The 15,655-nt window shown below is 34.0% G+C and overlaps 1 protein-coding gene across 5 annotated transcripts in view; it reads left to right on the plus strand.

Moving 5' to 3' along the window:
* The window catches only part of LOC106468400 (roundabout homolog 1-like), a 230,936-nt gene that overhangs the window by 182,351 nt on the left and 32,930 nt on the right, over window positions 1-15,655 (plus strand). For all 5 annotated transcript variants that reach the window (XM_022397370.1, XM_022397356.1, XM_022397359.1 and 2 more), the window contains exons 4-9: window positions 8,025-8,163; window positions 10,633-10,760; window positions 13,617-13,741; window positions 13,977-14,136; window positions 14,656-14,853; window positions 15,287-15,376. In XM_022397370.1, the coding sequence (XP_022253078.1) occupies window positions 8,025-8,163; window positions 10,633-10,760; window positions 13,617-13,741; window positions 13,977-14,136; window positions 14,656-14,853; window positions 15,287-15,376 (840 nt within the window). The remainder of the gene's footprint in view (window positions 1-8,024; window positions 8,164-10,632; window positions 10,761-13,616; window positions 13,742-13,976; window positions 14,137-14,655; window positions 14,854-15,286; window positions 15,377-15,655) is intronic.

Here is a 15,655-nt window from a genome sequence, read left to right on the forward strand (position 1 = left end):
AAGGGCGAACATGTTTGGTGTGACGGGATTCGAACCCGCGACCCTCAGATTGCGAGTCAAGCGCCCTAACCACCCGGCCATGCCGGGCCTGGCTTACAGAGAAAGGTCATTTTCCTTACATCCACCATCTACCAAGGACTAGTTTTATGGAAACTGTAAGATAGAATTTAAAACTTGTTTGGCTATATCTATTATATTAAATTGAGGGGTTAACTTAAATAGAAAGCCCGGTAATGTTTAGGATATCAATTACGATATAATCATGATTTAACGAGACATAATATGAACTAAAGATTTATTTCGTCAACTTTGTTACTCTTAATGTCGAATTGGGAGGTTAATTTTAAGTAGAAAGCCTGATACTTTTTAGGATGTCAACAATGAGAATATAATCAAAACACACTTCACAAGGAGCCTGAAGTGAAGTTTGTGTCGTTATTTCAAAATATGGGGCGACATTTGAAGTTACTAAACTCGGATTATATGTCCCTATAGCGCAGTGGATAGCGCGTTGGATTTCTAATCCAAAGGTATCGGGTTCGTTCCCCGGCAGTGAAGTGAAGTTTGAATAAGTTTGTGTCGTTATTTCAAAATATGGGGCGATATTTGAAGTTACTAAACTCGGATTATATATCCCTATAGCGCGTTAGATTTCTAATCCAAAGGTACCGGGTTCGTTCCCCGGCAGGGATGCCACCACCATTTCCTGGTCCCAAGTCCAGGCTGAGAAAGTTGAGCTAGCAACTCCGCCCCGTAAAAACCAACCTGTTAAAAATTACTGCAACAACAACTTCCGTTGGCGAGGTGTTGTTGGGGGCCCTATGCTCCAGTGGGATCTACAAGGATTATTATTGAACTCGGACTATACTTATGAGGAAACGGTAAAAATTCAATATATTTCATTGGTTCGTTCTTTCTTGTAGCATTTTAAAGATCACTTGTATAGAGAGAAAGGATGGAATATAAAAATATAAGTCGGAGAGTAAAATGGTACAGACTGATCTTATAAGTTTTCTTTTTATTATTTATTCAAAATTAACGATTATATCAAAGATAAATCGATTTTGTGACCCCCTTTAGACAGTTGCCGGTCTTGACCACGTTTCGGAGTGTCCCCCCCCCCCGGTGGGACAGCGGTAAGTCTTCGGATTTACAACGCTAAAATCAGGGGTTTGATTCCCCTCGGTGGACACAGCAGATAGTCCGATGTGGCTTTGCTATAAGAAAACACACACACACACGTTTCGAAGTTCGGTATATGCTGATCAATTAGATTGAATAGCTTAAAAACTTCCTTGCCAGCATTGCTAGGAGATTAATCCTTTAGTTTAGATGGCGAGCTACATCGATGACCATAGGAACAATGTTATATATATATATATACTTTCGGCTATCTACGAACTTTCTGCTTGCCAAACTGATAATTTTCAACTTCTGGCTTCTTTCTCTGTTTATAGGATGTTCATCATTCGTATTCTTATCGTAAGTTAGTAACCACAATCCCCATACATTGTAATAATTCCTATTAGTACTAGGTATGATATTATGCCTTAGAATCTTAGATGAGACATCCAGTTGAAAGACGTTAAGAGAAATACTTCATTTAATTAAGAACATGTTAGTTAAATATGACTTTTTAACCTGGAAAATGACTTTCTCTCACATGAAGGTTCTAAATGAAAGGCAGTTAAAACAAAATGCCTTACTTACGAATGAATTACCTAAGCATGACCTTGAAAATAATCTTTAACTGTAAGAACAAATTCAAACTAAAGCTTATGTTTATTTGGTTGTTGTTGTTAAGCACAAGACTTCACAATGAACAATCTGTGCTCTGCCAACCACGGGTATGAAAACACAATGTTTTAGCGTTGTAAGCCTGCAGACTTACCACTGAGCCAATGATGGGCCACAAGCTTATAAAATAAACTATTTCTCAAAAATTAACCCTTTTATCCTTCATAGTATCCTCGGCCTTTTACTAAAAAGGTCATTAAGGTCAAGAAGTCTGAATAAAGCACACGTTAATAAGTAACCAAATTAAGGCTTACGTGTATAGAGTACGCATTGATTCCACAAGTAATTCCGAGGATTACATTCAAATGTCGCTCTTTTGATAAAAACGCGTATTTTTGTTTTTTTCGGCACGTTGAAGCTTTGTTGTTATTTATTTTAAAGCACAAATCTACGTAATGGGCTATTTGTGATGTGCTCACCACGGGTATTGAAACCCGGTTTTAACACAATAAGCGCTGAGACTCGCCGCTGAGCCACTGGGAGGGAGAGGGAGGGAGTATCTAACATTTTACTCGCAAAGTTTCAGTACAGTTTAATTGACTCTTGTTTGAATAATTTTTTGTTAGTTTTGTTTTTCTTAAGCAACGAAAGCGAGATTTTATATTTTAATGTAAAACTGGTGAATTTCTATCGCTCATCATACCCGCATCTCTGTAAAGCTGTAGCTCTGTTCATAAAAGACTCTGTTTTCATCGTGTTGATTTGCACGGCTGATTGAGTTCAAACAGTTAGTACCAGGAAAGGCTGAGCGGGACAACGCACGAGCCGAAGATACATGTTATTACATTAACTACACGAACTAAGCTTTGGCTGCTGGACGATATCGCTTTATAGCGTCTAACTTACTGTGAGATCTTGCTTACCAATCTTATCGAATCAACCACCGTTCTATGCTATTTATGCTGATTGTAACTAAGCCTATCCCGCACATCAGTTTACGGTCGGATTCACTCATCACTCTGTGACGGCACAGAATACCTAGCTCCTGGCCAAAGCGGTAGATTTCATTACTCATGAGTTTGCTGTGTTTCTTGGAACTTCTAAATTTGATTTCTAGCCCTTGGTAACGTTTGTGGAAAGTTTTCTGTAGACAGAAAGATCAGTCGAGCGTGACATCTTCATTAGGGAGCCAGAGAGGAACGGCACGCGCTGCGCCTACCTATTGATAATGGTGAACCCACACACACATAGCTCGATCGTTGTCTGTGTGATCTTGCCCGGTGGCGTTTATGGGTGTCGCTAACAAATTTACTAGTTCGCTATAAACAGAATTTCAGATACGACGTCCTTCTGTAAATACTCCAGATATTGTAGGTCTGAAAATCACTTTGACCTCACTGAGTTGTACGTAGACTTGTTTTAAATCACATTCACTTTCAGTTGTAGTTTTGTGACTGAAACGTCCAGGAGAAAAACACATGCTACCTTTTGACATTCATTCACATTAGTTATGTTAATGTATTCATAACAGTTATGTTAATGTATTCATATCTTTATTTAATATATTGATATATGGATTGCTTGTTTGTTTGTTTTGAAACTTCGCGCAAAGCTACACGAGGGCTATCTGCGCCAGCCGCCCCTAATTTAGCAGTATAACCTAGAGGAAAGGCAGCTAGTCATCACCACCCACCGCCAACTCTTGGGCTACTCTTTTACCAACGAATAGTGGGATTGACCGTCACATTATAACGCCTCCTCGGCTGAAAGGGCGAGCATGTTTGGTGGGAGTTTGTGAGTCGAGCTCCCTAACCACCTGGCCATGCCGAGCCTGATATATGGAAGGACCAGCAAGTCAATATGTTGATATATGGAAGGACCAGCAAGTCAATATGTTGATATATGGAAGGACCAGCAAGCTAATATGTTGATATATGGAAGGACCAGCAAGCCAATATGTTGATATATGGCGAGATATATTATAATGATTATTTTAAAAAATGAAAAAATAAAAAAGGTAGACCAAAGAAATGTGAAAATAATGAGAAGCAATGCGAAAAGGGGTAAAAGTATAAAGCATGACTTGTAAGTAACTCCTGAAGATGACGTAGATCACGTCGAAACTTGTACTTGTGGAGTGTTGTTTTAAAGTGGAAGCCTTACGGCTTCAATAAAGTTTTAATTGTGTAAATAGTAAACGTTGTTTTTAATTATTTATTATAATTTTCAATATTACACAAGTAATTCATATTTGATATATTTATTGTTTTACCAACAAATTATAACTGCTCCTATTATGCTGGTTATTTTCTCTCTTTTTTGCGTAATTTAATGTTATTTTATATTTTATCCAGTTTCTTTCAGCCTGAATACTTTTTTTGTTTTAGAAATTCAACGAAATTGAAAGTTGCTCCAATTTTATCCATTATTAGGCTTAGTGCAAGAGTAAGTTTTATCCAAGATTTATTAGGCTTAGCACAAGAGTAAATGAGTTAAAAACAAGAATTACGACCTTCAATAGGAAAACAAAATGTTTAAACAGCTGAAAATGTACCCTAGTATTTGGGAACTTGAAAATTTACAGAAATATTGTTTCATAATAAAAGTTTAGCGATAGGAGAAGATACGTTTCACTGTTCTGGGTCAATTTTGTGTTATATAGAGAGAAATAAAGAAATTATGAAGTTTTAGTCCCTACTATGTTTCTTACAATATTTTTTTATTATTACTCCCCGGTATTTTCACAACAATATTTTTTATTATTACTTCTACTATATTTCTTACAATAACTTTTATTATTACTCCCCGCTATTTTCACAACAATATTTTTTTATTATTACTTTTACTATGTTTCTTACAATAACTTTTATTATTACTCCCCGCTATTTTCACAACAATATTTTTTATTATTACTTCTACTATATTTCTTACAATAATTTTTATTATTATTACTCCCCGCTATTTTCACAACAATATTTTTTTATTATTACTTTTACTATGTTTCTTACAATAACTTTTATTTATATAGAAGATGATGTTTTATGATTTGAAAAATATATATCTAACTAGATTTTTACAACGTATTGCAAACAGGTGGCGCCAGAAAATAATCATGTAATAAAAAAAGGGGAATTACCAAAGAGAAATTGGTTGTGTGATCAACGTTTCAACCAACCGACTTTTATTGGGAGTAACAACGAAAACGTTAAACCCAGAACTCCTTTTTTTTTCGTTTGTTTCTTTGTATTTTTATAATTATCACATTTTAGCTATATCTATTTGTTATTCGGGTTACACATTTCGATAAAAGGAGGAAAAATTACTTATATTTCAGAAGCTTTTTTCAATCTTTTTTAACGTTACACTGTTGCTCATGGCAACTACGGTATTCAAATAACACGAATTAAAAGGAGCGTTTGTCTTAGCGTGAAAAATACCCTGTATAACGTTTTCTTAAAACAGTTTAAACCTCAATTAAACTAAATGAATGCGCTTAAATTAAACATATTTACCTTTACGACACACTTTAAACATTAGATATTATTATTTTAGTCTGTGACGTTAGCTTTAACCTAGGCATATCGTGTCCCAGCCAGCCTAAGGAGTCCTGGAATTGGGCGAGTGGCTACGTCGACACATGATATAGCAGATATAGCGTGGTTGATGTTATTATATTCTCTTCTTTATATTCTTCCACTCAGCTTCCATTCTAAGTAGGGTAGACATGCGATGTAGAGTTGTTTTTGCCCCCCAGTGGCACAGCGGACTTACAACTCTAGAAACCGGGTTTCGATACCCGTGGTGGGCAGAGCACAGATAGCCCATTGTGTAGCTTTGTGCTTAATTACAAACAGGCATAGAGTTATTTTTATTGATTTGATTTCTCTTACATCGCCCCCCCCCAGTGGCACAGCGGTATGTCTGCGGACTTACAACTCTAGAATCCGGGTTTTGATACCCGTGGTAGGCAGAGAACGGATAGCCCATTGTGTAGCTTTGTGCTTAACTACAAAAAAAATAATCGTGGGTAAAAGAGTAGATCAAGATTGTGTGCCCCCCTCCCAGTGGCACAGCGGTATGTCTGCGGACTTACAACACTAGAAACCGGGTTTCGATACCCGTGGTGGGCAGAGCACAGGTAGCTCATTGTGTAGCTTTGTGCCTAACTACAAAAAAAATTAACTGTGGATAAAAGAGTAGATCAAGAGTTGGCGGTGTGTAGCATCTTGCCTCTAATCTATCACTTCAAAATTAGGGACAGCTAGCGCAGATATCCTTTGAACAGCTTTGCACGAAATTCGACACAACAATCAACCAACTCTCCCTGAAACAACGTCGACAATTATGACATTTAAGGTGTGATCTCAAACTCGTCGTATTTTCAAAATAAATTACAAATAATCGCTGTTTGATATGGTGGCCCCACCCTTAGGTGTTTGTTTGTACAGTTAAAAACCTGTAATATCTAAAACCTCCTACTTTGATCTTTATTTGTAACAAGAAAATTATTTAAATAAAATGTTAATGTCAATTCGTGTTGCTATTTTGATGGCACTACTCATATCTATTTTCGCATTGTGTTTCGGAGAGTGAAATAAACAAATAACAGATGTCATACAACCTAAATTTCGTTTGAGTGTCATCCACGTATATTTTTGTTGTTGATGCCGTTTCTTTGAGCAGTGATTAAACAATTAAGCTTTTATTCAACGATACTCTTCTCCAATACTTGACGCCTACCTATATAAAGTACATTTACTCCTTGGGCCAGGGTTGGCCCTATGGTTGAGCTATGGAGATCAGAATTGGCGAACCGTGTTCGAATCCGTGCAATCTCCTAAAATGTTTTCCACACTTTAAGCTATGGTTGTGTAATAAGAGTAACACTCAATCCCCTTAGCGTGGATAGAAGGGAGCTGTCTATTGATTGCCTTCCCTCTGGTCAGTAGCTCAAAATTAGAAACGACGACATATGATCATAGTAACATTGTCATGAATATGAAATACAAATACACATATTAACCTCCAAAATGCTTAAAACTACAGGAGACCATTTCAAAACGTGTTCCATAATGCTTCAAATAGATAATACCTTCCTCAGCCTTGCAACCGTGACTTTAAAAAACCATGTTTTGATGCATAAAGTTGGAAAGGGGAGTGGGATTAATATGATTTATTAATACTTGCTTAATCCCCTCTTATGTAAAATATTGGCTTCATGCTGAAAGGCAACAACATTTATAGGCTTGTGTTGTTACAGAAATGTTTACCGTAAACATAGGTTGAAATCTACTCTTGTGGAGCTGTAGTATAACATGTTAAATCCTAGTGAACTTAACGCACTACATTTCTTGTATGTGTTATGCCACATGTGGTATTCTGTCTGAAACACTCTCACCAATATTTGAACAAACATGCTGAGCTGGTATACGTTCAAAGTAAACAAACCTGTTTGTGCAATTCAAATGAGAAATCTGGCTCTCTAGCTTGTCATGATTATTCCTGTTCTTATGAATAACTTATTTTATCTGTTTGTTCGTCCATCCATTTATTATTCTTTCTATCTATTGATCTGTTACAACTACACATTCATTTCCATGTCATTATCACCCTTTTTATATACTCCTCTAGATCCTGTACTATTACAAATTTCCTTCTGTACTTTATACTCTAGCGCCTCATCTCTTGCGTTTTGAGTTCTGTTCATCGCATCGTGAACATCTGGGAACGATTTAATCGTTTGTTTAACTTATACGTAATTTAAGTAGATTTTTAAATTGGAAGGAAATTATTTTAGGCTCGTTGAAGATCATTTATTCACATGTTGACGATCAACTTTGTATCACGTTCTCGGATTGGTAGCTCGAAAGAAGTTTATAAATACAAAAATACTTATATCCAAAACTTGTTGCTTTTGGTATTATTATTACAAAACATAAATATATTTAGTATTAAGTTTGAATATTTGTTTTATATATATGTTTTTAGTCTTTCTTTTCTCAATAGGATTATCTATGGTATAGTAACATCTGATACGATAAATATTTCACTCAAATTTATCTTCATGGTATAATCTCATCATTAAATAACATTGCACAGAAGTTCTAATGAAACTACTGTACCATAGTTTCATTCTTCTAGTAGTTAATAAACAATTAATGCCCGATTTAATATGCATAACAGTTTTTCCTTAGTTATAAATTACTTGCTATATCAAGGCATGTTTACTGAAATAGTATTTAGAGCTATGTTATCCTGTTTAATGACATTTCGTTTTTCTGCTGTAGTGAAGCCGTATTTTATCAAGGAACCAGAAGATGTCTTGGCGTTATCTAATCAAAATGTAGACATTGCTTGTCTCGTGGACGGTGACCCTACACCCACAGTTACTTGGCACAGAAGAGATGGGAAAATGCCTATAGGAAGGTTGGTGTGGATTTTCGGCTGTTTCATTAAATAATATCCCCGGTGGCTCAGCGGTAATCTTGAGGACCAATAACGTTAAAATTCTGGATTTGATCCTTGCGACGAGCACAGCACTGATGATTAATTGCCTAGCTTTACACTTATAAATATATATATATACTAAATAATTTGCTAAGGAAGTGTTTTGAATGAATTCGTTTATTTTCAACCAACAAACATATGATTTTCATGTTTGATAATCTGTATATGCATGCATCTGGTACATATCAGTGCATATTCATATCTTAACTTGTACTGAAGCCGTCTGCTTTTATTTGTTGTGTTTTTTGTTGTTGTTTTTTCTTCTCCCTCTATGGTTCTTACTTATGGAAGACATTAGGAAACACTGTAAAAGAAAGCCTATTCTCGTGTACTTGTGTGTTTATGTGTGTGTTTGTGTATATGTTTAATATTAGTTTTAAAGTACTCTAAGTACTTGTTTTTGTAATTGTATAATAGAAATTTCAGTCGACACTTCAAGTGGTTGACCTGTGCCAGAAAAAGATGGGTTCGGATTAACACAGATAAGCTATTTTAACGTCATTCATTCGGCTCACATATTTTTCTTTTGCAGTCTAAAAGATTATTATTTAGTTGTTGTTTGTGATTAAGCACAAAGCGACACAAAGGGCTATCTGTGCTCTCCCCAGCACGGGTATCGAAAACCGGCTTTAAGAGGTATAAGTCCGCAGACATTCCGCTGTGCCACAGGGGGCGATTATTATATATATGTGATTGTTTTGAAATTGTGCCTTAATCAAGCAACTATGTAGGATTAACTTTCGAGGTATATCACTGATTATAATTTGCATAATATTGTACGAAGACAAAGCCATACCTCTTCAATATTTGGTTTAGATACTGAAACCCAACGATTTAGCTTGTTCATAGATGTAACTAGGGGTGTTTTCCTCATTTTCAGCCATATATTTAAATATAATCTTACCTCCTTCTCCACTTTTCTTTTACAGTGCAAATATATTGGCGCATTGGAGATACAAAATAATCATATAAAATGTATTTGAAAAGATAAAGTCATTCTTGACTTCCCTGTTAAAAGAAGTACCACAAAAATGAAACTGAATATATTTTGATTAACTCATTATACATCAGAAATTATTTAAATTTATTGAACGTGATAATATATACGAAGTTTTTTTAATTACTCCATTTGAAGTAAACTAACAATGTTGTTTAGATCGAATTTTAAACCTGATTAAACGTATCATACCTTTTTTAAGTAAGTACGTAAATAAAGCGCAATCTGAGGGTCACGGGTTCGAATCCCCGTCCCGCCAAACATGCTCGCCCTTTCAGCCATGGGGTCGTTATAACGTGATGGTCAATCCCACTATTCGTTGGTAAAAGAGTAGCCCAATAGTTGTCGGTGGGTGGTGATGGCCTTCCCTCTAGTCTTACACTGCTAAATTAGGGATGGCTAGCGCAGATAGCCCTCGTGTAGTTTTGCGCGAAATTCAAAAACAAGCAAACGTAAATAATGGTCATGATTATCAACAAACAGCCATATAAATTTCAATACATGAAGTTGATGCAATATTTGGAATTTAAATATAATATTTAACGTTCCTAGCCATGTCATTTTGAAACAGTAAAGCGTTTGTTAACAAAAGTCACTATAATATTTGTATATTATAAAACGTGAATATCATTACCTGTCACAGAACATTGTCATTGGTAATTTCATACGATAGGACCATGTATGCTTTTAGTGCCATCTCGTGTTATATTTTGTCATAGTCAGCGAAGACTTAAAATTTAAATTTTTGTTAGAATAAAAAATCCATGTTTTTGAACTTGTTTATATTTATAATCACGTAAAGAACTATATTGGAGAAATAAAGTTTATAAAATAATTTTAAAGGCCTGTTACTACTCCTGGTGATCTTGACAAAATCGTAGAGTGTTATTTGTTTCGTACACCGGTACTTCCGGTATTATGTATTATATACGAACTGGAATATTTGTTTGGAATATAATTTATTATATACCAGTAATTACAGGCTAATGTTTGAAAGAAAACTTCAAGCTAGACCACAATGTTCTATTCTTGAGTAGAATGTTATTTAGAATTCAAATATAAGAATAAGTTAATTTCAACAATTTGAGGTATTTGTTTAATTCATAGAATATTTGTCTATTTCATTCTAACCAGAATATCTTCTTGTTTTTAATATCTTAGTTGAACGCAAATTTGTTACACGCCTGATAAACTAAAATGAATACTTCATAGATTATATTAATAATATCGAAACTTTTTTAACAATGATGTCCATGTAGAAAGCTGTTCGTTAAAATATGAAATCTGTTTGATGTAGATTGCGATTTTATTTTGTCAACATTTACAGGCTTCACTGATGCATTTACTTAATGTTTTAAAAACATAAAGTTTTCTCTTGATTATATTTCTAGAGCTCAAATTCAAAAAAACAAAAGTCTAAGAATCACTCAGGTTAGAACAGAAGATGAAGGACTTTACATGTGTGAGGCTGAGAATGCCGTTGGTATAGCATCAGGATCAGCAACTCTAACTGTTCATTGTAAGTGGGGTCTTATCAACTTACATTAGCCATAACTTTTGTTCAATATCTTACTGTTTTGTTCTGATATCGTAACCTATTCGTAACAAACATGTTTTTGCAGGTAAAATAGAATTATATACTTTGGAAACAACCTGTGCAGAGTGATACTCCTGATATTTGGTAATAATGCAGTTGTGAGAGCTTAGGCCAGGGCTGGCGAATCTATGGCAATCGTGTCTAAGTTGGCACACGGCATTCACTGCGGTCGCAAGTTTTTTTGTTTTGTTTTTTTACTGACCAATATATATATATATGTGTGTGTGTAACAAAATGAATACAAGTAAATAAAACTACAGGCCAACATAGATGATGTCTTTGTGGTTATAGATTATCGTCACGCAGCACAATTTGCACTGCAGAAGGCTTTTGCACAATACACGAAAGTCGATGATTACATGCTTTCCTGAATTCATCAACTGTGTGTAGAGTACAACTTCTGAGTACTCGTTCTGAAACCAAAGACAGAGAAGTATACGAGAGATGTCATTGAAATTTGAATGGTATAGCATGCATTCCCGTTTGTACTTTTTGACTTGGATATGTAGCTGATTATTTAGTTCTGATATCTTATTGGCACCTAGTCATAAAATAAGATAGCTTTTTCTCTCTTGGTATAGTGATGTCAGCACGCTAAAGTGATTGAATTGGTGTATGATGTTATATTGTTGGTGGGTTCTGTTTGGATTATTTGGTAAAAATAATGTGAGATCCAGTTCCTGTACCAATAATAAAGTAACTTACTTCTCTAACGTTTGCTACAGTCACTTTCACCCGTAGGCCTAATTAAAAAAAAAAATAAGAGATACTTCTGTAAATAGCGTAGGCCTAGTACACTGATATTAATAACATTTAACAGAAATTTCGTTGATTAATGGTAAGGACACCTAAGTCACAAATAAACTGACCTAATTTGCTATCTAATCGTTCGAGTAACTGAATAGGTACCATAAATGTCACTGAACCACTTTTCTGATTTGAACTCTTAGACTGGCTGAATTCTCAATGATTCATCAAACACTGATTAATTGTATTTATAATATATTCATGTTTCTCAATATTCCACGAAATTTCTAGATTATTGCATCATCATGTACTTTATAGATCTAGAGTCATCATCATGATTAGCAGTTTCTTCTAACAAACAACTAAATTATAACATTGAAATTATAGCCTATAACAGTATGCACAGTTCATCTTGACATTTATCTCATCTCTCTGGATGCTTAGTTTATCATTATGGTTATAATCTGCAACCACCATAATTTCCTTGGAAATACTTTTATGGTGTATCTGTATAATGTTGAATTGTTGTGATATGATGATAAATTTTCCAAACTTTTACAAACACTTAAGCAGATATATGCTTTATCTAGTGAGATGACATACTTCAAATTTTTACATGCCAGATGCAACTCAACTTGTACACCTTGTGATACTTGGGTTTCCTTTCTGCTATACACTTATGTACACCTTCTGAACATTGTTGTTATATTTCTTCCTTCTTGTAGACATAAATCAATGTGAATTGTTTACAGCTTCAACAGAGGTTCCTTCTGTATCTGCAATGGACTACAGCTTTCTTCAATTACTTCCAGTGACAAAATGTTTAACTTTTTTATTACTTTCAATGTGCAACTGCTAACAAGTCATGGATTAGCCTTCTTGCTTTACCAATATGGTATCCCTTTCTTTGAAATGCTAAACTTTCATGCCTTGCATGCTTTTACGATCACAAAATAGTACATCCTCATATAGAAAGTCCTGTATTTTAACCATTCATAAAGGGTCATTTTGAAGCACCATCTGTATCTGAAAATCACCACAGTTCAATGGAATTGCAACAAGAAGGCCAGGGCTTTAAGTCAGTGTAGTTACAGGTCTAGGAGATGCTAAGGAGCAAAGTAATTAGATATGCATATTGTTACCATAAGTTATGAACAATGTTCTGTATAGCATACTCTTAACTTTATGATCAGACATAATCTTGTAGAGAAGAAAGTACCTCTCATTCTGGCATATTGTTTACAAATAAATGGATCCTAAGTATTTATGAACTGAAGAAAATTTAAAAGGTTGTGAATTAGTTGACTTTGATGTGTAAGCTTAGTTTTAAGACACACCTTTCAAATTCTGTAAGAGATACTCAGCCCAGTTTAATGTGAACTCAGTGAGTTTAATCTTATTAGGTCTTAAATCTGAATTTATAAAACTGCCACCGTAATATATGCATGCCTACTACTTACTGCAGAAAAAAAAATCCAGGCTGTAGTTAAGTTTAAAATGAGATTATAAAGAAGTAGAAATAATTGAACCATTTTGGTATCTTAGATTTCCACAGTTTGAATAAAGAAATATTATAAAACCTTAACAGAGGTATACAATAATTTCACCTTTACATTGTTCATTAAAGAACAATGCACAGAGCTTATATTGTTTTAAGTAGTTTGAAATATCATTGAGTCTTTATACACTTTTTGTGGTTTGTAATCATAGTACTTTGATGCCAGAATAATATTTTACATCCTACTTTCTAGCAGCACAAATTATAGCTCATTCCACAAATAATTTTGCAGTGGGAACCAAGTTTGCTTTCAATTATTGCTTAATTGTGTAAAATATTATATCTGTACTTCATTATCTTATAAGAAGCATTGTTGATTAGATGTTATAACAATGAACAGTTTTTCTTAAAAAGCTTTTCTACAGTTCTGTTCATCACAGAAGTAATTAGTTAAAGTTTAAAATCTTCATTGTCCTCTTTTTACTTAAACACTTGTTTGACAATAAGGAACTTAAAAATTTTTAATGATGCAGCTCAACCATCTTTTGCCGTGAAACCTAAAAATCAACGGGTTGGTCTAAATGGGATAGCAAAATTTGAATGTGTAGCATCTGGAAACCCACCTCCTTCTATATTTTGGACAAAAGAAGGCAACCAGGTAATAGGCAATCATTAATTATTTATTTGGCTTATATAAGAAAACATATTAGTTAATGGTTAAAAAACTATAAGATATTAATTTTCTTTACAACTATTAAAACTTGTATTAAATATTAGCACATCCTTTGAAGTGTATTCACTTATAAGCTCCTAGATAGACTTGTAGAGTTTAAGTACCACTATGAGATTGCAAATATGGTTTTAACTTTAAAACAATTTTTCTTGAACTTTAGGCACTGATGTTTCCTGAGAACTCTTATGGTAGATTTTCAGTCACCTCACTTGGAACTCTCATCATTTCTGGTGTCATCAAAGAAGATAAGGGTTATTATGTATGCTCAGCTTTATCTGTTGTGGCATCAACAATGACAAAAGCTCATCTGGATGTCATTGGTAATTGAGTGGTATTACGCATTGTATAAATTACCTCAAAATGAAATACAGGATATATCAAAACATTTTCTGCTCAAGAAGTTTAATCTCCTTCTTATGTATGAGAACAATATCTAAGAACACAAGAAATATCTTACTGAAGAATATTAGGTCCATTTAACAGTTTTCCATCTTTTGCAACAGAATCGTGAAATTTCTTATAATATTAATCTGCAAATAATTTATATAATATACTAAATACAAGTACAAAGAATTGATATTTCACCAGCATGAAGGAAAAGTGCTACCTTCTCTTTTGAGAAAATAAAACCTCTTAACAAGCAAGAAATAATATTAAATACCACAAAATTACTGAATTCTTATGTTAATATTTTATCACAGTACTAAATATAGAACCACATTTTGAAGATCAAGCATCAGTAAGGCTTCCTGCCCTAAAATATAGTGTACATATTCAAGTGTTATTTTAATAGATTCATTTTGAACTTGCTTTTAACTTGAATATGGTGATCATTGTAGCTGTAGCAGATCTACCTCCTCCAATCATCCGGTTAGGACCTGCTAATCAAACCCTGCCCCAGAATACCATGGCTATGTTGCCATGTGAAGCTGAAGGAATTCCAGGTCCAAACATCCAGTGGTTTTTTAAGTCAGCTTCTGTTGATGTTAACAATCCAAGGTTTTCTATTCTAGACAGTGGAACCCTACAAATTGATGGTTAGTGTTACATGAATATCTTATTAATATTTTTTTAACTGGTGATTCCTTTTGGTGAATAAGATCACAGAACACTGAAAATAAATATGAAGCCCAATCTATCGTTCAATTACCACTCATCCCTCATTTGTAACCCTAGACAGGGGTAAATCAAAAAAATAAGACAAGGCTTCATATGATATCTCTATACCTTTTAATTTAGAAACAAATGAAGTTAATATGAGCTTTATGGTGTTAAACATTTAAGTTCAGGTTAAACATTTAACCCAAATTATAGTAAGACATTATTTCCCCATGTGATTTTCCTTTAGATTAAATGAAGGTACTTATAAATATAAAAAAAAAGAATGTTCAATTATGACTATGATTACATTGAAAGTTTCTAAATATTTATATTGTAAAATTTATTAAAAAATAATAATATTTCTTTTAGATTTACAACCACTAGATTCTGGGTTGTACACTTGTACTGCTTCCAGCGAAAGTGGAGAGACTTCATGGAGTGCTACTTTGTCCGTTGAATGTGAATAAAAAGCTATTCTTTTACTCTTCTATCCTCTAAAGGGATAATAGTAAAAGTTACATTCTTAGTTATTTAATTAATATTAGTCATGTTTATCTAGTTATTTAGTACAGAGATGTACACTTGTGGATTTAGAAGTTGAATTTTATCATATTATTTTTATGGGCCAAACAAATAACATCTTGTGACACTGACATTTTAGGGAGTGGATAGTATTAGTTTTAGAGCATATAATTACTTATAATAATACCAATTCAATTTAATATTTTTTCATGCATA

The sequence above is a fragment of the Limulus polyphemus genome, unplaced genomic scaffold (genome assembly GCF_000517525.1).
Source record: "Limulus polyphemus unplaced genomic scaffold, Limulus_polyphemus-2.1.2 Scaffold88, whole genome shotgun sequence".
Taxonomy (NCBI): domain Eukaryota; kingdom Metazoa; phylum Arthropoda; class Merostomata; order Xiphosura; family Limulidae; genus Limulus; species Limulus polyphemus.